A 24,237-nucleotide genomic window follows, 5' to 3' on the forward strand; every position below is an offset into this window, starting at 1 on the left:
TGTAAGGAAGGCATTAATACCTTTTAAGTTTATATCAAAGCTTGTAGGAGGGTCACTGTCTTCTTTACTGGAGAGGGTGGGGCCAGAGTCCTGGTCCCAGAATGAGACCCCAGAATGTCTGGGATGCTGTGGACTAAGTCTTGCTGTTAGAGACAGCAGTTATCGGTTTTAAACTGGAAAGTGACTTCATCCTTTCAAACTGCCTTCCACCTCCAGGCTGATGCTCTGAAGATTTGGCTGTGTTTCTGGCAAGAGATGATCTGTTGCAGTACTGGCTTTGTAGAGCGTTCAAGAGTCACAAAAGCTTTTAAAGTAATCTTGATTCTGCTCTTGTGTTTTTAAGGGCTTGCTTGCCAGTGCAAGGAGACTTCCTCCACTAACTTCCAAGGTGGTCTCCCAGGTAGGGGATGGTTCAGTCCTGTAGTACAGAATCCTTGTGTACAGAATTCATGCTGTAGTCCTGAAACATGAGGATTTGCCTCTTCAGTCTGGGAAAGTACTGGTGCACTGCTTCTTGAGGTGATATCAGTTCAGTGTTTGAACCCCTTGCCTTCACCTAAAGGTGGAGTTTGAAGCTTAGAGGGGGTGTAAATAATGACCTTAGAGTCTCTTCCATGGTACTAGATTGGAGCACAAGCCCTTCTATCACAGCATTCATTTTCTCTCTGGTCTCACTGCTGAATGATAGCATTTGGTAGTTGCAGGTCTGCAGTTCTGATCAGAACAAGAAACTCTGTCCTGTCCTGTTCTGCCTAAGAGGCAGCAGGGTCCTGACAAGACATCTTGCTCAGAGCTTTGAAATCCTTTATTTTCATGTTATCTAAGCATTGACACAAAACACAAACAACTTCTTTGACAGTAAAACACAGCATATGGTTGACTGGGCTGCTGAAGCATTGGCTGTCTAATGTTTATACTCAGTCAAAACCAAAAATACTTCTTTAGACTATATTGAACAGGTTTCTTTTTTCAAGATGATAAAGTGGTTCCCAGAATAGGCACTACATGGAAAATATCAAAATACCTTCAGCTCAGTTTCATCACACAAAATTTCCACCGCTTAGTGTACCTTCTATCATGTATATTAGAAGTGAAAAAAATCTGGAAAACCCCAGACTACCCCAGACTGTTGCTTTCAACTGACATTGATAGGGGCTTACCCAACCTAACAGTAACAATGAATGCAAATACATTTTTGAGATTCCTTGAAAAATCTGTCCATTGGAGACAAGTAGATATTTTTTTGGGTAACCATTCTTTTAGTGGGTGAAACTGAAGACACAGGAAGCCAACGGCAATGAAAACACACAGTGCTGCTGTGATGTTCACACATTATGAGCCACTGCTGTGTGTTCTTCAACTCTGATAAAAGGCTGTACTGGAGAAATAATTTGGAAACCCATGACAGCTGGGTAGTCTTTCCCTGTTTCACCCATTAGTCCTCTAAGTCAAGAGCTGTAAATGTTCAGTGCTACCTGCAGTCCTTGTACTCTCGCATGTGGCACTAGGCTGCCAAATGATATGGCAGCTTGAGGGAGGGTCTTTTCTCATTATCTCTTTCAGAGACTGAGATTTTCACTGGATCTTTTTTCCTGGGTACTTGTTCTGACAATTTTCTCACAGTCTTATCTCAGTAGCCTGCCCTTAGCTATTCCTTCTTGACTGCCAGATAAATCTGTTCGTTCTCACACATAGCTCTCTAACATAATTCTTCTGCCAATATCAGCAGGCAGAGGAGAAATAGAAAACAAAAATCACTGAGTTAACAATCAATTCTTATGCACATTGCAATGTCAGAAGAGAAATGGCTGTGGTCTCACCTCTGCGTTGTACTCCAAATTGGTGCAATCAGTATCAAAATGTGTTAACCATGCTTTAATGGGTATTCTCTTCCTTCTCCTCCCTTCCAGCCCCTTTCCTTTCATCCCACCAAGAAATTATTCCTTCTTATGGGGCAATTCTGTTACAAACTGTTACCCTGTAGAGAGCATAGCCAGAATAGCAGTGCTTCTCCTTAATCTATTTGGAAGGCTGCTTCCAGAGATGTTTAGTCTTCAGAGGCCATACCTTTGTGCAGACCCATCTGAAATCATCTCTCAAGATGACTAAATTTTAACCTCCCTCTGCCCTTGGCATTCTATAACTTGGGCCAAAATATAAAATGTATTTTATATACAGAGTATATGGCCAGAGTATAAAATGTATTTTGTTTTGTGTCTTCCTGGTTTCCACAGGACCAATCAATGTCTTTCAAACTTTCTTTTTAATATTAAAAAAGCTAAATAAAAGATACCATTCAACTGCAAACTTGAGAAATCCTCTTGGAGGTTTTATGATAGTCTTTCCCTCAGAGTTTGTGTTGCTATCAACAGCTCTATCTAGGCCTTTGGAAAGTGGTCAGCACATAAAGCTTTAGGAAGGAAAGACAAAGCTATTTAATTTTAAAGGAAAACATGCTTAGTATGTTTAACAAACTAGCAACAAGGCACTGCTTTGGAGAATGGATGTGTGGTTTTGATAGATGTTTCAATCTCAGCTTTTATCTTGCAGCAAGTTTGTGTGAATTTGGGAAAATCATATTTTGGTCAACAAGTGCAACCTGTGTATGTTCCAGAACATCACACCTGGCTGCACGGCCTCACAATGCATGTGTGCTGAACCAGGAGGCTGCGTGGGTGCCAGTCACCTGAACAACCTTGCCAGAGAAATGGCATGGTGGGGAACAGAGATCTATGGATAATTCAGTGGTGGTTAGGTGAGTGAGTGAGTGAGTGAGTGAGTGAGTGAGTGAGTGAGTGAGTGAGTGAGTGAGTGAGTGTTACATGACACTTTCTGTTCCTCCTTGTTCTTGTCAGTGTTCCCACAATTCTGGATCCCCTTAGTACACAACAGAAACTGCCAGTTCTTTTTTGACTCTTGCAACACCCCACTAAAAGAGGGAAAAGGGAAAAGATTAATGTGCCCATTGGGATGTGCTACTGTGTAGTGCATCCCAGTGGGCACATGAATCTTTTCCCTTTGCAAGGTCTCAGCAGTGTCACATCCAGTGCTGTCCTGCTTTGCTCCCATTACCTGTGTGGGTCATCCCTTTGGATGTGGGCTTGTCTAAGTATCATGCTGGAGTGGTCAGGACTTGGCAAACACAAATATAGCACTGGGAGGTGACAGACTGTGGCCTAAGAGTCAAGCTGTGGCTTGTATGTGGCAGATATCTAAAAGGCAAGAGCGGCTACTGATGCCTTAGTTTGGGACAGACTACGAAGGAAAAGCAGCTCTGCATCTTCTCCATAATTGCCCATGCTGTTGTCCACAAAAGTGGGATTCATTAACTGGTGTGCAACAACCCAGTAATTACACAATCAAGAGACACATTAATTATTTATTTTAGAGTTGTGCAAGCCTGAGTGTTCTGTGGTATTACACACATCAAGCATACCAAAGCTTTTTACTATTTACACGTTTTAGCAAACAAAGGAATTTGTGTTCATTGGCTAGAAGTTACATAATTCTTACAAATTAGTATTTTGTCTTCTGTTGGTTGATTTTCTCACTTTTCAAGACTGCACGCTCAGTCTTCTACTTGAGTCAGTGGGTTGCTGGGGTCAGTGGTACCTTACTTGGTGGTCACCATCTCCCCCTACCAAAATTAACTTTTACCCTGTTGGAGCTATTTTAACACAGTTGCTGAGCTGGCTTTATTACTTTCTTCCTTATCTTGGCAGTTCTGCCAGATGTCCTTGTGGCCTGTAAATTCTGCATTCTTTGTGTCCAGTATCTGTGCACATTCTTCTTTCCAAGACTTGTTACTACCCCCCCCAGGTCTGAGATCACTGAAGCATGTCAAGCATGGACAACACTTGGAGCTCATTAGTCGCTCTCTGTTTCACAAACTAAATACTCCTTCTAGTTGCTTAGGCTTGAAAGCATAAAAGATCAAGCATCAAAGCACATCTTTTTGCAGCAATGCCAAGGGCCGGCCCTGCTGGGCCGCTGCCATGAAACCATGACATTAATGATCCCAGTGATGGTGACTGTGCTGTGTCCGTGTAGCCACCGCCACAATGAACTGATCCCCTGTTTTCCCCACTGGCTGCGTAGGAAGAAGGAGGTTTAGGTGCTGGCCAGCACTTTCAGGGTGGAGCCTGGCGCTGGCAGAGCCGAGGCCGTCACTCGCTGCTCCTGCTGACCGCGGCGGGAGCCGGCTGCTCTCGCCTGACGACGCCATTTTCCCTCCCCGCTGCCAGCTCCCTCCTTCCCCTTGGGGCTCGTTCAGTACCGAGTGTCCCTGGAAAATGTCACTTTCGCCCGCCGCTGTGTGGCATTCCCCGCCCACCCTGGGGTGACGACCAGGAAGAGGCGGGGCAGCCGGCGGGAGGAGGCCCCCGTTCCCCTCCCAGCAGGCCGCGGTCCGGGAAGGGCGGGCGAGGATTCCCGGAACCAGCCGCGCTCACGCCGCCGCCGCCGGCCCGTTCTCCCCGTGGCTGAGGGAGCCGGGAACTGCCCGCCATGTCCTCGATGGCCGCCGCCAGCTGCGACGGCAAGGGCGCGGGGGAGGCGCGGGAGGGGAAGAAGCCGCTGAAGGCCTGCTGCGCCTGCCCCGAGACCAAGAAGGCGCGGGACGCCTGGTAGGGACCCGGCCCCGCGTTCCACCTTCCTGCCCCGCCGGCATTCCCTCCCTTCCCGGGGTTTGTGCCCCCGCCACCGTGCGCCGGCATTCTGGGGGCGCTCCCCATCCCGGAGCTGGAGGGTGCTGGAGCATCCGAGGGAGGAGGGAGAGTGTGGAGGAGAGGAGACTGTCTTAAAAGGATTATTTAGAAATGATGAATTTAAAACCTCGTAGCCCGTGTTTAAAACAGGTTTCAAAGATCAGCTTTTAATGCTGCTTTTAAATCTTCACTATTGATTGAAGCAACACGTACCAGCAGGTGATAACTTCTTTATTGTTCACCTGAGTGTAATTACATTTTCTTTCAAATAAAGCAAAATACTGTGGGGTTTGTCGCGTCTCAGAGGATGACATTTCCCAGAGAAGTTCAAAATTCGACAGTGACCTATATAGCTGCATTGGTAATTATAGGTTTAGTCACGATCATAGGACTTATAAAATGGTATGAAGTGTACCCTCCAAATGGAACTCCTTTGTCTTTGATAGTGAATCTTTAAAGTTTAAAAAACTTTAATCTGATGACCAAGTTCTTTTTTTTTTTTTTTCTTTCTTTTTTTTTTTTTTTTTTTTTACTTTGCTGGTGGTATAGATGGTGTTTGGTAGGTGACATAATACTGAACAGTGGTTTTGGTAAGTTTAGGGGAGCATGTCTAATTACACAGTAGAGTGAGGGTGACTCCAGGGCCCCCTAAGAAAAGGTGGTAGGATGGATGTTACTGGTCAGATGGAGTTTCCCTGGGCAGCCAGGGGACATGTCCATGCTTTTTGTAATAAAACCCAAGAAGAAAACTAAACAGCTCTGTCATTCAGTCAAAAGCAAGCCTGAACTGCTTTTGTAGTATACATGATATACCAACAATGAGAAGCTCTTAGTTGAATAGATGAGTTATTTCAAAAGTTCCCATATATGGTGAATAATTTTTTCAACAATAGCTGGACAGGTGTTGTGTTTTGTTTTGCTTTTTGCTTCAGGGTCCTTAAATTGCAACTGAAGTTGGATTAAAATATCATTTACTGGTTAACCTGTTCTGTATTGTTCTCTTACTGGAGAAATTTTGTTGCTTCCCTACTGAATAATTTGAAACTGGCCAGCTCAGCATACTTGATGGTGTGACAGCCTTGTGTTGTATAACAGATCGCCATCCGGACATGCCCAGAATAGACCCTGGCCTGTTAACAGGAAGTTCTGTTCTGCCTGCTGTCAGAGTTTTAGGTGCACAGCTCCAGTCTTGGGTAACTTTTTGGGATAGTTTTATATTGTCCAAAACAGCACTACCCTGGAGAGGATAGGAAAAAAAAAAATCTCTGGATCCTAATAGGGATTTTTAATTGTCCCCAACCGTTTGTCAGTTCTGTTTCTTTACTAAAAGTAATTGAACGTTTTATTGCTGAACCCTGGAAATCTTTTTGTTTTGCAGCATTATTGAGAAGGGAGAAGAAAATTGTGGGGACCTAATTGAAGCTCACAAAGAGTGTATGAGAGCTCTGGGCTTCAAGATATGAGTGAGATGAGCAGGACTGAGTGGGGTGAGTACAGCCTTCAGGACCTCTGCCTCTGAAGTGTCCTGGCACCTCAGCTGGTGCCACTGGAAGGCCCAGAGTAGTGTTCGTGATGGTGTTGCCCTTATGAGAGAGAAGGCAGAGCAATCCTCATTGACACTACAGCCAACATACAGTCCTGTGAGGGTGGTGAAGCCCTTGGCAGCACACAGCCTCTGTGAGTCACCCTTCAGCAGTAGAGAATGGTGCTGCCTCTGTTGTCTGCTAAGAGATCCAAACCTCAGTTTAGATTTCTGGTGCTAGGACATGTGGGAGTTGGTTTTTGTGGGTTTGTGCTGGGGTTTTTTCGTTGATTGTTGAACTGTTGCTCAATATCCAGTGGAAATCCATGTTTTGTGAAGCTGTGTTTCCTTTCTCTTCTAGATGATGTCTTTGGTGTGACTGTGTTCTGGAAAGCTGCAAAATAAATTATTTCTGCAAGTTACTTCAAAGAACAAATATAAACAGAATCTATTTATGAAGAGTCTTTAATGATAGAGTATGCATCACATCTGTAGCTTTTCCACTGCTTGCTCTTGACCACTGCTATAGAAAATATATTTTTTCCTCTTAATAAAAGCCTGAAAATGACCTGTGTTTCTGACTTCTGTTTCTTTTTAAGTAAAGAAATGACAGTGCCCTCCTTACTGAAAAGAGCATGCTGCAGGAATGAGAGAATGAGAAAAGCCTGCTTAGTCGTTAACATAGGAACTCTTTCTTCCTACTGATTACTGTGGTGGTGTGGTTGGACAGAGGGCGCTTTGGTGGGTTTTCCCACTGATGCAGATTGTGAAATCGTGCATTGCACTCCTGCAGCTTTCAGCAGTCATGCTGAAGCTTGCAGTGCTGTTTGTGACAGTAGCTGTAACTATGTTTGTACAAAGGCAACCACAGTTGTATGAAATGAACTTCCTTAGAGTCAAAACTGTATTTGATTTCCCCATGTTTGAACTCTTCTGATGGTTTTTGAATACCATTACCGAGCTTCATTCTTTGTAATGAAAAATTAGGTACTTCCCATCTCAAACTCGCTTGAGCTGGTAGTTCTTCAACAGAAAGGGAGCAGAGGACTGCTCCCTGTCACTGCAAGTGACTTGTATGTACAGCTTACTTACCTGAAAGTAAGGCTTTTTCTTATGCTCGGTTTTTGTTGTGTTGGTCTTGTGCTATGCATGTATGGGCTTTTGTTTTCTGGCTTCTTTCACTTGAATGAGTTGATAGTGTTTAATGAGATGGTAGTTGTTCCTTTTGATTCCTTCTTACAATCTAGAGAAACATTAAGTGCAATTTCTGGGTTGTTACAGGTGGGGCTTTTCTGACTTCATAATATATAATTGTGCAACCCTAATGTTACTCCCCCTGTGGTGAGTTGACTTTCCTGAATATGGTATCGCTAATTACTTTTTCTCCTGATGAGTTTTCTCTTCAGAAACTGAAGAGACAAAATCTGTGCTTTGTCTTGATTTTTCTCCTTGCTTTGATCTGCTGCAGGGATGAGTCCAGTCATGATTGTTTCTCTGCCTGCTGGGCCCCATGTATCCTGAGGTTGCAGTGGTTTTTGGCTGTGAAACTTTAGTATGTCACACTTGGTGCTGCCCCTGCTGAGACTCACAAGTGGGAGTCTCACTCCTCACTTGCATGAGGAGAGTTTAGACTCTTCCTCTGGGAATGTTTTCTGAAGGTCCTGTCTAGAGGCAAGAGTTGTGTCCACACTGGCTTTCAGCCCCAGAGTAGGGATGCAGGTGTGGCTCTGGCAGAAAGCATTCAAAGCTGCCTGTGGCACTCTAGCTGTCTGAGGAGCAGGACCTGGTGCTCTTTTTGTAGGAACCTGAATAAGGTCATTCCTTGTTGAATCATTGTGTATCAGAGCATGAACTGAGGAGAATGCTAAAAGGTGGATGAGCACCAGCTTTGTGGTAGCATGGTCTGGGTAAACTGTGAAAATGGTGCCACAGAATAGAGCAGGGCAGGAAGTGGCCAAGTGAGAGTGGAGTGCTGCTTATATCAGGTCAAGAAAGAAAAAAGCATATTCCTGCACAATTTTACACAAATTCTATTTACTTAAGAATTGGGATGTTTAGACCTCCATGAGGGTAGAAGCTAGACAAGTACTTCAGAAAGTTTTTGGAAATGAGTGGGATGCTGATGTACCTGTGTGCTACAAGTACAGAAAGGACACTGGACAACTCTACACTTAAAGCAACAATGGGAAAACCTTGTAGTCAAATCAAATTCCTTGCTGAGTGGCTTCATTTCTTACTATGGTATTCCTGTGGAGTGGATTCAGGGCTTCATTCAGGGAGTTGGAGCTCCTGTGTTAAGTTACTGACAGTGTTGGTGACAGACACTGCCCTGCACAGGGTGGTGGGTACCTTGAGGGTCTGAAACACAGCAGTAGCAGGAAACTTGACTAAACTATAGAGCAGCACAACTAGATACAGGAAATGCCATCTTTGAACCTTTGTAATTCTGTGTGAGCTAGTCTGGAATAGGCTTGAGAGCTTTCCCAGCAGTTGTAAATCAAATGTGTATATTTTGGAGCTACAGTGTTTATTCATGTGTAAGTAACAGTTCTGCAGACTAATTCCAGCAATGCACTATATAATAAATCAAAAAAGAGGTGTTTGATTATGCCCTCTCTGACTTCAAGCCACCAAGGTCTTAGTGTCCTCAACACAGGTGATTGAACTGGTTTTCAGCTTATGGGATCAGTAGTGAACCTGTTGACTTCCTAAAGGATGGGCAAAACCAGTCATGCAGCTGCTGTGAGATTTGGGACTGATAATCTCTGTGTTGTGTGGCTCTCAAGGACAGAGGATTTATTTGCCAAACATAGTGCAGGCTGTGTTGCATCATCACATGCAGCTAAATATTAAGTTGAGTCCATTTTAAGTGGGTAAATAGTGAAGTACCTGTTTCCACACTGCCTGTTTCAGTGCTGAAAAGCTTGACGTGTCTGTTTTTCACAAACACATTTTGTAGTAATGCTTACGTGTGTACTTCCAGGGAAGGGTGTTCATGTTGCTCAGGTGTTTTCTATGAACTTACCATCTTAATTCCAAATGGTTTTAAACTTTGGTATTTGATTCAATCCCTTTCTATTGAATCAGTATTGGCTTTTGAACACTTGTCTTGGATGAACCAGTGTCCCTGGATGAAGGGCATTTAGTCCAGAGCAAGGCATGAAAATAAAATGTCTCTGTGGTAATAAGAGGGTTTTTTTACTTTTGCTGAGTAGAAAACTGAAAGTGCTGTGAAGATGATCTGTATGGCCGTGGTACTGTCGAGGGAGAAAGGAGAATTTAGTCTTGGTGGTTCAATCACTTTACAGATCTTCCTTTTAGAAATTTGAGTCTGAAAACACTAAGTTAATCTCTAGTGTGTGCTCCGAGATCTACCTTTTCAAGTGCTGTATCATTCTCTCTACAATGTCACATTGAGACCCAGCAGAAAAGTTGTGTAGTTTCTAATGAGAGCATTGTGCTGCTATTGCCGTGGGTTGAAAGCTTCCTGTCTACCTTTCACAGAGAAATCACAACAGGTCATCCTCGCCCACAATGCTGGCTTCAGCATCACTGCAACACCACTATTTATGTCCTAGAAGATGTCAGATGAAGGCCTTTCTTGTCCTAATGAGTCATTAACACTGTGTTCCAGTTTTATTTTTTACTCAGGAATTTACCTAACAGAAGAATGAAATTACTAACTTCCTTTTTTTCCACTTTCTTTGATGCGCCTGCAAAAGGGTTTTGGTAGTATGAAAAGGTAGGAGAAAATGCAATGGTGCTTCTCAGGATGCTTCCTCTAATGTAGCTCTACATTTCTTCTCATAGCAGTTCAGTTTTGTCTCACAGATCTTATGTAAAGCATCTTTCTCCTAAGTGTTCACAATCTTGAAATCCCAACTCCCCATTTTATCAGATGTCAGCCTATCTTGGAGGGAAGGCTCCTTACAGATTTTTTGCAGAGGCCTAAAGGTAGACAAGTTGTTGTCAGGATCATGTAGCGAGTATATGGCAATGGTATGAAAAACAGAGCCTGGGTCCCAAGATTTTTTTATTGTGGTGCTTTAGCTATCCTGCTTTGGAGAGAAGGTTGAGAGAAAGTTCTTCATTTCCTCATAACGCTTGCAGATGGGTGTTGTTCTGCTTCAGTAGCTAGGATTTATTTCTTCACTTAGTTAAGGGGCCCCTGAAGACCAGGTTCCCTGTTTCACTTTGTCCTTAACAGAAAGCACCTTTCTGAATGGACTGTGCTCACCCTGTGCAAAGCTTAATTTGTCTTCTTTCCTCCCCACGTGTCAGCCTGCCAGGATGGCTCTACAGAGCCATGCAGCTCTGTATTGCATGTGGCCTCATCATTGCAGAAATAAGATTGTGCTGGCCAAAACCACGATGAATTCTTGAAGGTTGCCATAAAGCATTACTGCAGCCTTGCCTGGGAGACAGTGTTATTCCAGAGCACTGTTAGTTAGGAGAGGCAATCAGTGTGTCTTTAACTGAATGGTGCCAATGGGAATGGCATGTTAGGCAGGGCAGCTGCAAGCTCGGCCTGAAACACGACCACCCTTGAAACCCTATCTCTACCCCACTGACCCGTGCAGGCTGACTTCATACTGTGATGGGAGACCACGTGGGTTGCGTCAGTGCCTGAAATGTAATTGCATCCTGGCAGTGGGGCAGATCCTGCCTGTGTGACTGATAATGTGTTACTTGAAGCAGGGGAGGAATTGCATTTATGCATGTTTTGTGTAGCTGACCATGGAGGACTGACCTCAAAAGCTCCCTCTTGTGCCTATGTCCTGGGTTACCTGAGTGGGAAGTGTTGGCTGTCCTCATTGGGCTAAATGAAGTTTTGGGGCAGGTTCTAAGTAGCTATTAGAAAAATGAGAATGTGAGAGGATGTTTCTCAAGGGTGCTTCCCAACAGAGCCTGTAATCCCTCAACTAGGATTTCCCCACAAAATGTGCTTCCAAGTGTTACACGCTCACAAAACTTTTGGCAGGCTGGATAGTGTCATCTTCATGATAGATGAAACTGGGTGCCAGAGGTTTGTTTGCTCTAGTTTTATCCCTTGCATTCACAGTTCTCTGGCTGTGCAAAGCTTTTCCTTATGCCCCTTGATCTAAAACAGCCCACGAGAGGAAGCTCGCTGGAGTAAGGGGAGGCTGTAATGGACCTGGAAAGTATTAATTGAGAGCCAGCCTCTCTTCTTTTGCCAAGTCCCTGCCACAGTTACGAACCACAGTGGGAAAAGGGGGTGACCTTTTTCCTTTTTTGTGCTGGGTGAAAGTCACTCTCTTGCAGAAGTGCAGAGCAGTGGAGAGCCTGATGTGTGACTGGAGCTCGCCACGATAAGCTGGTTGTTTTCCCTTCTCCTTTCCCCTCCTCGCGCTGTGCTGGGCTTATCTGGCCGCCTGAGTTATGTTAAGTAGCGGGTGCATGCTTGCTCTCTGTTCTCCTCGCTGCTTTTGCTCCTTGGATTTCAATTCCAAACATGGTTATCCATTTGGGGTCTCTCTCCGTTCCACTGCCAAGAGATACACATTCCACACTCATCACCAGCTCCCTCTGCTGCTCTCTCACGTTCGCTATTCCATTTGCTGCAACGCAGGCGAGACAGGCAGTGCAAGGAGATCTCTGTCCTGTCTGTGAGTTTTCCAGCTAATGGCCTCGACTCTTTTTCTGACTGAGCTGTTTTGGCCTCACATTTGCCAGCTCCTTTTCTCGCTGTTGTGGCTAAGAAGGGGGCCAGCCAACGCTTTGTAAGCCACAAAGAGGAGAAGCGAACGCTTTTGGAATTTTTCGGGTGCAAAAACATTCGGCAGCACTTTTTTAGCATGTTACTTTGAAACACTGCTGTGGGACCAGACGGTGCACAAAAGGAAGAGGAGGAGGAACAGCTACCCCGCAGCTCTGCTTTCCAACCTCTGCAGCACCCTTTGTGTATGACAATTCATTTTGAGCGCAGGACGGCTGGGGAGGGTGGGGAGTGGGGCAGGATGGGCGCAAACAGCCCCTCCTGGGACCAGGCTGTTCTCCAGCCTCCGGTGTGTGATGCTTGGAAGGAGATTACGGAGGAAGCAGCCTACCAGCTGGCCAGCTGCATTGTCCTCCTGGGTTACATGGGGGGAAGTGGCATCTTTGGGTCCCTCTATATCTTTGGCCTCCTGGCCCCAGGCTACTTCTGCTATGCTCTGTGGGGCTGGCTGAGTGCTTGTGGGCTGGACATCTTCATCTGGAACATGCTGCTGGTCCTCGCCTGCTTGCTTCAGCTGGCTCACCTGGCGTACCGGCTCCGCAGAAACACCATCCCAGAAGAGTTTGACCTCCTCTACAAGACCATGTACCTGCCCTTGCAGGTGCCCCTGGAAGTCTACAAAGAAATTGTGAAGTGCTGTGAGGAGCAGGTGCAGTCGCTAGTCAGAGACCAGAATTATGCGGTGGAGGGCAAGACGCCCATTGACCGCCTCTCGCTGCTGCTGTCTGGCAGGTAAAGGCTCCCCCATTTCTGAACAAAGTCTGACAGCAAACTGCTGTGGCTTTTTGTTGTATTATCACCCTCTGTAGAAACTGGGGTGAGGATTGTTTCCTTCCTCTGATAAGGATCTGAGATATGCATGTTTGTTGGGGAAGGGGGAAATTTGCTTTTTGGGGTGTTAGTTTTGTTTTGTTTTTCTAACTTGAGAGTATTTAAGGGAATGGTTTACAGACTCAAGCTGTGGGCAATGAAATGGAGCTCAGCCTTACCTGTGATACTTTTGATGAATCCTTACCCCTTTGTCTGTCATTTTGAAGTGATCTTAATTCTGATGGGAGCAGACTGGCTGTGAGAATGTGTTTCTCAAGGCAGGAGAGCTGTTTGTCTGGACCTGGGGATACCAGGCACACCTCTGTGATGTGAAGAGCTGTGTGCTGAGTGTGCTGAGGCCTCAGTTCACCTGCTCTCCCTGGCCAGCCGTGTTCACGGAGAAGTTCCTGTTCCAAACACCTCAACCCTCAGGGCTTTGACATTTTTCACTTTGAACACCATTTCCTCAAAAGAGAGAGTATTTTCCTGTGGTGGATCCTGCCTAATCAGGTGCTTTTCTTTCCCTGTGCTGTCAAGTATTTGTGATATTCCTTCTTCTGGACCACCAAGGAGAACCTCAGGGACCTCTAGAGAGTGACACTGGAGATTTGACTGAATGATCAAATACTGGCATTCATTCACCTGAGATCTGCTGCCTTTAGCAGCATATCCACTTAACAATTTGCAAAATCCAGATGCATACAAATAGCAATAGTGTTGGTTTCCAGTCTGCTGCCAAAAACTTGGCACTAATGTTACATAAGAATGGGAAAGAAAGAAGATCTCTAAATAGTAGCAGTGCTGAGCTGCAGGAGGTGTGTCTCACAAGAATTTTCTTTGGGAATACAAAGCATCACCTGGGGCTCCTGTTTTACTGCAGTGACCAATCCTCTCTGATGAGGGAGTTTGCAAAGAAGAATGGCTGACCTTCCTTTTTTTGGTGTTGATCCCTTTTCTAAGATGTGTCAAGAGCACCCTGGGTCCACCAGGATATTGAATGGCAAAGCACTGGAGGTAAATTTGGTATGTGTGTTTCCAGTAGTGCTTCACATTACCAAACATGTCTGGTGAGCAGCTGGCTCTGAAATAATAATAAATATAATTAATAAATAATAAATAAATTCCCCAGTAAATAATATTGCTGGGGAAGAGTCTGTGCTGTCTTGACCTGCACTGGATAATGTGATGCTACTCTGTGGGCATGACAGTGCTGCAACAGACAGTAAGATGGCCATGGTGGGTAGTTGTTGGGCTCTCTTTTGCAGTGGTAAGGATGCATCTTGGCTGGTAAAGGATGCTCCATGGAGGTGGGAATAGATTTACATTTCCTAGTACCCACTCTATTGTCTTGTGAGGTCCTTGCTGACCCAGCAGAGAATTGCTGTTATGGTGCTCTTTCTTAAACTGAGCAAGTGGGGTCTTGGAAATGCAGAATATGCCTGGATTAGGAAATGTGCTTTACAATCCAGGACCCTTGCAGGCAGCACTGCCAGCAGATTAGAAGCCAAAGGTGAACAGAGTCTTTTAACTCCTGAAGGCAAGAATTGCTTTTGTGCATCATACAGCAGGGGTACATGGTGACAGGAAAGCAAGAGGCCCCAAGTCTGGTGATGCAGAGCTATGAATAGAACTCCAGAGTGCCCTGGCATTGTCCCTGCTTCAGGCCTGTGCAGGTCCTTCTCCGTTCCCACAGCAGAGCTCAGTGCACGTTTGACCTTGACCCTGGCAGGCAATTGTAGCAAAAGTAGGCAAAAGGGATACTTAGAAGGCCAAGAGAAAATGAGCCTTAATGTGCAGCAAACTATGAGCTCTCAGGGTGAACTGTGAGGAACCATGGGCAGTGGGATTTTGGGGGATCCTGAGTGCAGTGACTTCCCAGTACCAAGACTGGGAATGCCCTCATGAAATCTTGGAGACAGGAAGGAGATACAAGTACAAAGAGCCACAGGCTGGCTTAGAAGTACTTAGAAAGCAGCAGCCTGTGGGCTGAGAAGTCCTGGGTTAGGACCAAGCATTGCACCTGTGAGGGCTGTCTTTGTAGCAAGGAACAGAACAGAGATGGAGTATGGGGAAGCAGCAGCAAATCCCACAGAGAAAGGAGGGATAGCCTCATCACTAAAGCACCTGCAGCTGTCCCAAGAAGGTATGAGACATCTGTGAGACAAGTATTTCTTTCCTCCCTGTTTGGGACACACTGTTTGAGCTATCAGATTTATGTGACATCTGTTTTTGGCCTAAGCCTGTCTGCCTCACCTGTCCTCTGCAGGATCCGAGTGTGCCAGGATGGACAATTCCTTCACTACGTCTTTCCGTACCAGTTCCTGGACTCTCCAGAATGGGAGTCGCTGCGACCTTCTGAGGAAGGAACTTTCCAGGTAACCACAGCTCACCTTTGCTCCTTGGTGCTTTGCCACACATCTGAGAAGGAGGTAGAGAGGCCTCATTTTGCCATTCAAAGCTCACCAGGAATACTTTCCTCCCCTTCCTGGTGGTTTAGCCAGCACAGGATTGTGTGATCAGCTGTTTAACCTTTTTTCCTACCTTGTTCTGAAGACCTCAGGGCATGCTCCTACTATCTGCTGATAGCAAGGAGGGTGGAGCATGGTGCTCCTTCCTGTTTATCAGGGAATGGAGGTGTCAGACTGCCGGCTCTCTCCCCTTACAGTGTTCTCTAGTGCCTGTACTGATGCATTTGCCCTGCACGCTGCTAGCAGGGGGCATTGTCCTAGCATCAGGATGGCAGCCGTGGCAATGTGCAGCAGTGATGTAAATCTATAAACATCCTGCTCCTCACAGAAGTTTCTGATGGTCATTTGTTTTGGGTGGAGAAGCAGAAAGGATGATTCACACCCAAATATGGTTCTTTCTGAGCAGAAAGATCCCCTGCTGAGAAGCCAGACCAATTCTTATTTGCAGTAACTGAAAGGATTTTGGCCTTGCTGTCAACACCCCACAGTGTTTCTTTGGCTTTCCTTCTGGAAAAGATTACTTAAGCCTACATCTCTCTGTCTTTAACACACATCTCAGGATGGCCTGATACCTGTCAGGATGTCAATCCTCATTACGTCAATTAGGGCATATGAGGAGGGATTTTGCTAATCCCTTGGGAGCATGGGAGGGTCATGAGGGAATGATGCTTTCTCATGAGGGTAGCCCCAAGCAAATTTGGTTAAACCAGGGCAGCTCTCCAAATCTGCTTTCCTAGGGTCTGAATTTGGCTCGTGTGTGAAAGGTTCATGGTGATTGCGCCTGAAAACAGTGCCATCACCAGTGGTTATGGTTGTAGGGGATAGCCAACTATGTGACTGTGGCACAGGACTACAGATAGTGAGCAGAAATAGGGATGTTGGAGCAAGATAATGAAGTAGAAAAGGCAACAATAGCATGGCTGTGCTAGGGCTGGTGATATCTCATGTTTTGCACAATCTTCAATCTGGCAGCAGACTGCTGCTAGCTCCTGGGCTGTATTAGCTCAAAAATCCAGCAGAGACAGTCATGGGCTACGGGCAGGGAAATAGCTGACTGCAATGGCTGACTGCAGGCATGCAACCTGCAAAGACATCCACAGCATTTTCTGAGCTGATTCCTGTGGAACTGAATGTTCCCAGACCTCCTGAAGTCTTCATCTGTGGTGCATGAGACAGACTGGGAGCAGGCTAGGGCCAGGCTGCACCAGCCCTGCCAGCACCATGCTCTGGCACATCTCCTGCTCTGCAAGACAGGGCTGGTCAGTGAGGTCAGCTGTGCCTGGCATCAGGATGGGGAGGTAGAGCCCTAGGTAGGGAAGGCCATATGCTGGAAATGCCTCAACCCCACATGTGCTTATGGAGGAGCATGAAGAAGTAGGAGCTGTGTGAGACCAGCAGTCACCAGGTGTCACTTGACCAGTCCATGTACCTGGAAGGACCTTACTCTTGGTGGCCATGCTAACCATGGTGATGTGCTGCTTTTGGCAGCTGTTTAACACACTCGTCCCTCTCACCCAAGCAGTTAATAAAACCCTGTAACTTACCTCAACCTTGTCTTAGCAACACAATAATTTGGTTTAAAAAGTGCATGTTGGACTCTGGGTGTTTGCTGGAGGAAGGCATGGAAGGTTTTTCTTGCCTGAAGTTTTTCTTGCCCCATTGCTCTCTGGATTGAACAAATTCAATTCTGAGCCCACTGAAAAATGCCAGAAGCATGACTTAGTCTACAAGAATAGCTGCCTTCCTTGAAATTCTGCTTTGGCTGATTGCTTCCCACAGGACTGTTGGGTCCGAGTGCCTGAAGGAGTTTGGTTTCAGGGCTGGCACTTTCCCCCAGAAGACTGAATTACAGGCTCTTGCTGATGCCGGAGCACTTGTGTCAGGGGGGATTCAGGAGTGAAATCTGTCTTGCTGTCCTGGTTTGGTGGCAGGTTTGCTTATTGCATCTCAATCCCTCACAAGAAGGGATCACTTTTGATCACTGAACCAGAGGTTGGTTAGGAAAATGAGATTCCGGTCATTTCAATTTCTGTGTGACCCTTCTTTTTGCTTGCCTGGCCTGGGAAAGTTCTCAGGTTTTATCTCTTATATTTCTTTCATCAGACAGCTGTTTGCAGGGCAATGGCATTAAATATCAAACCCAAGGACACACACATGCAGCCAAGCCATGCTCAGCTTCCCAGTGGCCCTCTGCCATGGCGGCTGACCAAGGAGACCCCTGGGCACAGAGTGAAAGGGAGCCCCCGGGATATTTTGGTTCCGGCACTTGTTTGCATGCCAGTGTCTCCATTACACTCGGATGTTCTTCTTTGGCCCAGGGCAGCTTGACCCTTCCTGCATTTCTTGTCTTTATTATTATTATTTATTATAATATACACTTACATACTATATAATGGTTTTCACTGAAATTGTTCTTGTCCTATACTTAGGGGGAAAAAGGTCTCTCTTTACACTGGCAAAACCAGAAGGAAAATGAAATGTTCTCTAAAATCAATCCAATAAACCCTCCTGAGTTTTCTACATATACATGAACACAATAAAACCTTTCATTTCCTCTCTCACTGAGCTGTGCTGCAACGTCCTTCAGGGCCATTCAGCTCTACAGAGTCTAGCAGAACTGCTGAGACAGGATGTCCCTCGGGCACAGGATGACCAGGCAAGCTTTTCAGGTGGCCCTTCCAATACTCAGGGTCTTCTTGGAGCAGGGCCTGTGGGGCTTTGCAATCCGGCAGCAGAATGGGTCAGCAGCCTCCCCCAGGGCTCCTTGCTGGCAACTCAGGCTGACTGGGCATGCAAAAAAATATCCCCTTCTGTAGCATTTCTGAGGGATAGGGATGTCTGTGCTGCCCTGTTCATTTCAGCTCCATCTCTCAGATCTCAATAGGGAGCATCATCTGAAAGCAAGAGGGTGAATCGTAGCCATCCATGTGGCTGGGTTAAATGAGGACATGCTACTAATTGCATAGGAGAATGGGGGTTTTGCCTCCTTAGGGAGAGGAAACAGCAGCAGGTAAGGATTTATCCAGTCATTCAACCAGGACAATCCGGCTCTCCAGCACCACCATCTCCAAGGGGAGTAGGATTCAAAGGGGCTGAGGGCATTCCCTGGAGTGAAGCACATTGCTCCAAGGTGGGTGACCCCGCCCAGGCGGTGGAATTTACTCCACTCACTCCCTGCCCCACAGGTCACGCTGACAGCCGAGACTGACTGCAGCTACATCACCTGGCCGAGGAAGAAGCTGTATCTCCTCCTGAGGAAGGACCGCTACATCGCCCGCCTCTTCTCCTCCCATCTGGGCTATGACATCTCGGAGAAGCTCTACTCCCTCAACGAGAAGCTCTTCGCCAAGTTTGGCCTTCGCTTCGACATCCGCCTGCCCAGCCTCTACCACGTCCTTGGGCCAGCCTCCTCGGAGGGGGAGTCAGAGGACTGTGAGGAGCTGCTGCCGGGCCCTGGCCAGGCCAGCGTCTCTGAGCCGCCGCCGCAGCCGCCGCCGCCACCGCCGGCCCCGCGCCCCCGGGCGTCCCGGCCCGACAGTGATCTGCTGGGTGAGGACTCCACCAGTCTTGTCTTGGAAGATTTTGCTGAGTTGCCGGGGTCTTTTATGGACTATGTGAGCGAAGGGGAGTATATGAAGTGAGGGCACTCCTGGCACGGGCACACCTCACCCTGTGTGGGACCCTCGCGTAAGTACCCACTTGCAGAGCAAGTCTTTCCCGGGATGCATCTGCCTGGACAGAGCACTGGACCCCCTTTGCCATGGGTTTGCACCTCTGCAGTGTTTTTTGGCTCGCTGCCCCAAGGAATCCCAGAAGGTGGGCTCAAGCTATGTGTTTTCCTAAGGAGAAGCAGCAGGGCAGAGGCTTGGCTCCAGGCACCAGCTGTACTGTGGGGTAGAAGGGCCAGTAGCCTGAACATAGAAAGCTCTTCCCTGCCCAGTTCTCTCCCCATCCCTGAAGAGAGGCAGAAACACTGAAATGGTGTCCAGGCTGGCAGGTGGTACACCAGTGGTCACAGAGATCATGAGGTAGAGCTATGCCAGGAAATACTCTAGTATTGAGCTGAGCAAGAGCTCTGCAGGTGAGAAAGCCCACATCCCAGGAGATGCCAACAGGACTGGAAACAGCTCCAGGGTTTATAGCAGATTGGTAGCAAGGAATTGCTATAAACCCTGCAAGTGCTCAGTCTCAGCAGGGGGACAAAGCTGAGAGTCCTTCCTCTCCCTGCCCACTATAGCTCATCCCAGCATTAGATCTGTCCTCCTTGTTTCTGCTGAGATTCACCTCTGCCAGATCAGTAAGATGTTGAAAATTCTGCCCGGTGTGGTATAGGTCTTTCCTCCAGTCACCCTAGGTGGACTGACAGGCTAAGCATTGTTTTAAGATGCCCCAAACTCTGCTTTGCAGTGAGTGGGAATGAGATGCTCTCTTCCAAAATGTCAGCTCCTTACTCCACAAGGGAAAAGCATTCTTGTGCCTGGTGGCTGTTGGGGCAGAAGAACAATGCAGGCAAACAGAAATAGATGGGAGAGTGGCTTGTGCTTGAAATTCAAATCCAAGTGGCCCAGAGAGAAATTCCACCCTGAGCTACTTTTAGCTAGCCACTGCATGCCAGCTGCTACACACCAGCTGCAGACCCTAAAATGTGCATTCCTGCTGCCGCCCACAGTAATCCAGCTGCCAGGCACCAAGCTTGGGACTGGGATTTCTGTCCTAGAAGTGACCCCTGCATGTGTCTCAGTTGGGTCTGCACAGCAGGAAGGAAGTTGCAGGGCTGGGCTGCAGCTGGGGTGGCTGCCTTCCATCAGGCAGCCTTGAACACTGCAACATTGCACCCTGCTCTTCTCTGTGCCTGCTTGGGTCTACTTCTACCTCTGCTGTGGACCTAGTGGCAGGGAGCATTGGTCCTGGCATGAGCCCTGACAAGTCTGCATTATTCTTCATATTATCTGGGATATAAAGAAAGTGACCAGGGAAAGAATAAGTGTATTTGTGGGTGGATCAGATAAAGAGTTAGCAAGAGTTTTGATTAGGGTTTTGTTGTTGTGGTTGTTTGGTTTTGTGTAGTTGGTTGTTGTTTTCTTTTTTAAGGAGGCAGAGAGAGGAAAAAAAATCCACATTTGTTCTAGGAATGTGAAGCCCCTGGTTTTGCTGGTAGGCTGCTAGAGATATGAATTTGCAGCTTTTTCAGTCCTTACTTGGAGAGGCAGGAACACTGAATCACTTGTGAGACATCCATCGTCCTAGCTGTCAGAGTGTCTGTGAAAATGTGCAATCACAAGTGCATGCAAGAAGTGTTGTGAACACAGCAAAGTCACTTTGCCTGTGCTTTGATTCTATTTTGCCTTCTCAGAAGGAGGATATCCATTCTCAGATCACTGGTAGAATTCTCCTGGTTGATCAAGCTCAATAAAACCAGAATTTCAAATGCAATAAAAAAGGAAGAAGGCTAGTAACTTGTGGCTTTTTTGGAAAATTTCCACCCATTTTTGGCAGTGAGGCAATACTGTGAACATACACACAAGGGTGAGTGTGTGTGTTGGGCAAAACTTTGCTACACAGTAAAAAGCTATTTTTTCTTTCACACAGTCCTCTTCTGAGCTGGAAGCTCTTGTCTTTCTAGATCTTGTGACAGAGACAAGAGTGCTGCTATTGGCAGCAGAGGCCTGCAATAAAAGCCAGATGTTTAGAGGCTTGTATTTGAGGTGGGAGAGGAAGATGATCTTCCATGTCCGTCAGTCTGGAGACAATAGACAGTGTGGTATTTTAATTTTTAAGGTAATTAGACAAGGAATCAAAAACTCTGTTTATTGTGCTCATAGTGGTGGAATGAGAACTTCCCTGTTACCTTACTTGGCACTTGTGTGTCCTAACCACATCACATCCCAGCACATCCCATCACGTCCCAGTGGCACAGCAGCAGTTGTCACATCTGGACAATATTCCACAGTGACTTGAGTGCCTCCCCACAAAAACTAGTGATACAGAGGGCCTGCAGGTTCTCCCTCTGTCCAAACACTTGTCACAGCTCAACAAATAATCCAAGCAGGTTTGCCATGGCTCAGGTAAAGCACTTTCCTAACTTTTTCATACATCTGTAATAAACAAGGAAATCCCCTGAAGTGTCATTCTTCAAAGTCCCTGAGAGGAGAGCTCCCCTGGGGCTTTCCCCTGGTCTCTGCTCTCATTTCCTTTCCCAGTAACTCCCTACATGGGTAATCACCTTGCAGCTCTCTAGATTCCCTATGCTGAAGTGCTTCTGTGGGTGACGTTCCTTTTCCTTTTCTGTCACTACAGCAGCCACCTTGCAACACTGCAGTTCAGGAGGGCAATTCTTGAATGCCCAAAGTGCTACAAAGGTCATACACAAGAAAATATTCATGGAACATATTTTGGCCTACTATTTGTGTCATCTAGTTCCTTGAAAGTGTTTCTAGTCTGCTTATGAGTAAGATGGACTGTGATATCCCACTGATGAGCACATTCATTCTCTAAGGAGGATGCTGCCTGTTCGAAGGAGGCAGGTTCAAAGGTTCTGTTCACTACTTGCTTTAACAGTATAGTATAGATCAGTGCTCCAGGGGAAGCTAAGCTTTATTCCTTGCCAGGAAATTTAAACAATCAAGAGCCACCTGCTTTTTCTCCTGTTCATACTGCATTTGTTCTAGTTTGTTGTTATCAAGTGCTTGCAGGATGTGTAGCTGTTGCTACCTGTTTTTTACAGTTACATCTTGGGGCTGCCTTTCTGTTTGGTGGGTGAGATGGGTGGATGGATGCTTGATGGTCTGCAACTTGGTGTCTAAGTTAGTAGTTAACATTTTGTACCTGCTTTGAGAGCAAAAGCAAAGCAGCTGTGGGCTTTGTTTAACCAATATCACAGAAGCTTTGTGGAAGGGTTTGTTTTTGCCATCTCAGAATGGGTGCATAACCCTGTGTCCTGATTTATCAGTTGTTGAGGAATTACATAGATTTGCAGTTTTGCAATGTCATAGGAGAGGAGGGGAGAAAAACAGGTAATGGTGGGCTCCATGAGGTTTGTGTCTTGGAAAAGTTTGAAAGTATGGTAGTAATGGTGTGCTCTCTTTCTCTCTCTCCCTCTCTCTCCCTCCCCCCTCTGTTCCCTGTTCCCCTTTTCCTCTCTCCTCCACTGCATTCCTTCTGCAGCCTCTGAAAACCATCTCCAGAGCTCTCACCCTCTCTGCAAAGGACGAGCCCCTCTGGCTCCCACCCAGACCCCTGAACTCTAGGGAACAACAGGCTGCTTTCATCCCGAAGCCCCTCCAAGGGAGCAGATGCTCACACAGGTTTTTGACCAGAGACACTCTTTAGCATGCAGAGACGTCTGCCAGCAGATATCTACACTCAGGAGCACATGAAGCACATGCTTAGGACTGCAGTGTGACACTCCAGCACCTCCTACCCCATGGCTGTTCACCAGAGCTGCCTTCCCCAGCGTGCTTCCATGGTCTGTTTTCTAGTCCTGCCTCTCTGAGGTTGTCAGCAGCTCTGTCACCAAAGTGCACCAAAATCCTGCAAGCAATTCCAGCCTGCTTGCAGAATCTGTGTTCCTTTTGATTCAATGATTCCCATTAAAGGCAGAGATGAAACTACTGGTGTTTGAGGATTTGAAGAGGAGAAAACAGCTGAAGGGAGGGAGGGAGGATTTGAAGAGGGAGATCACTTGAGTGATGTCAAGGCACAGAGTGGATAGGGCAAGGGGAAATGGGCCTGACAGCTTTGGTAAAGGGCTTGCAATAGAGAGTTTGATGATATGCATCTCGCTGGGCATCCACTCTAGTAAGACCAGAAATTACTTTTCCAGGAGTTAGGATTTCTCATTTATGACAAGCACAACTTCTCAAAGAAGCTGGTGAAAAACCACTTCTGATTGGTTGTTTGCATTGATTCTTGAAATAAGAAAGCGAAGGAATTGAGATTGGGAACAGGTGTAGGAAAGAACATTTTTGTTTGTCTGCTCAAGGTGGGTGTGACCTCAGGGTGCACAAACATCAAATGAAGAAAGTAATGGATACAAAACATCTGTGAAGAGAGCAGCCATTGGTAGGAAGGACAATGCCTTAATGGAAGCAGTCTAGAAATGGAAGGCCTCTTCCAAGTTCAGCTGCAACAGGATTTGTCTCATGAGCCATTCCCCAGCCATTTCTTCAGTCAGGGAATTGGAAGTACCTGTGGAAGAATCCTGTGTCTCACAGAGCCTGGTGCAATCAAGTTGAGCACTGGGAGTAGGAGCCTCTCCAGGGCAGGTATTCAGGGAAGGAGCGAGGAATGTTGGTCCTTCCCTCAGCACAGGGAAGAGTGTCCTTCAGTGCCTCTTGGCACAGCCATGCTGGGGCACAGCCATTCTGCCTGTGGGGCTGGCTTTGTGCAAGCCCTGGGCTGGTGGAGGCAGCCCCAACTGCCCTGCCCTGCTCACACAGGGGCTGTGGCCCAGCCTCTGGTTTGGCCTGTCTCACAAGTCTCAGCTGGGCAAAACCTGTGCCCTTGGGATCTGGCACTCTTGCCAAGGGCCTCTGGAATGGTGGGTATGTGGGATCTGTGATGTACACAGCTCCTTGCAATGCTCACCTTTGCTGCCACACCAGGGCAGGAGAATGGGGCTGCCCCAGGCCTGGGAATCATCCTGCTCATGGCTGTTACCATGCTCTGTCAATACATTGGTGATTCAGCCTGACTCCACTGGCTTTCACAGCTCAGAAATGTCTGCAGCAGATTGACATGGGAGCTGCTGGGGTCTCTTCTGCGAAGGAGCTGAAATGTGCAGTGGAACTGGGTGCATCTGTCAAGGTGCTTTATGCAACTGCCTGAAGTAGTGGACCAGGCTGGGCTGAATTACACACTGCCCTTCACAGGTGTCTGCTGAGCTTATATTCCAGTGTTCAACAAGAAGATCCCAGGAAACTCTTCAATCATGGTGCCAACTAACCTGGATCTCCCTCAGGTTGTCAGAGTCCAGCTCTATCCCCCTCCCAAGCG

The 24,237-nt window shown here is 46.8% G+C and overlaps 2 protein-coding genes across 3 annotated transcripts; both read left to right on the forward strand.

Moving 5' to 3' along the window:
• The first annotated feature begins 4,377 nt into the window (after positions 1-4,377).
• On the forward strand, positions 4,378-6,796 carry LOC118693510 (cytochrome c oxidase copper chaperone). The gene is made up of 3 exons (XM_036394164.2): positions 4,378-4,625; positions 6,085-6,193; positions 6,590-6,796. Exons 1-2 carry the CDS (start codon positions 4,507-4,509, stop codon positions 6,167-6,169), a joined length of 204 nt encoding a protein of 67 aa, XP_036250057.1. The 5' UTR covers positions 4,378-4,506; the 3' UTR covers positions 6,170-6,193; positions 6,590-6,796.
• Positions 6,797-12,061: 5,265 nt separating this feature from the next.
• On the forward strand, positions 12,062-22,845 carry POPDC2 (popeye domain containing 2). 2 transcript variants are annotated; one of them, XM_036380922.1, is made up of 4 exons: positions 12,062-12,697; positions 15,042-15,150; positions 18,429-18,792; positions 22,408-22,845. In XM_036380922.1, exons 1-4 carry the CDS (start codon positions 12,153-12,155, stop codon positions 22,488-22,490), a joined length of 1,101 nt encoding a protein of 366 aa, XP_036236815.1. In that variant the 5' UTR covers positions 12,062-12,152; the 3' UTR covers positions 22,491-22,845. The 2 variants fall into 2 exon arrangements, with proteins under 2 accessions (XP_036236815.1, XP_036236737.1); XM_036380844.1 differs by having other exon boundaries at positions 18,429-18,930; positions 22,408-22,503.
• Positions 22,846-24,237: the final 1,392 nt, after the last annotated feature.

This window comes from Molothrus ater, chromosome 2, assembly GCF_012460135.2.
Source record: "Molothrus ater isolate BHLD 08-10-18 breed brown headed cowbird chromosome 2, BPBGC_Mater_1.1, whole genome shotgun sequence".
NCBI classification, from domain to species: Eukaryota; Metazoa; Chordata; class Aves; order Passeriformes; family Icteridae; genus Molothrus; species Molothrus ater.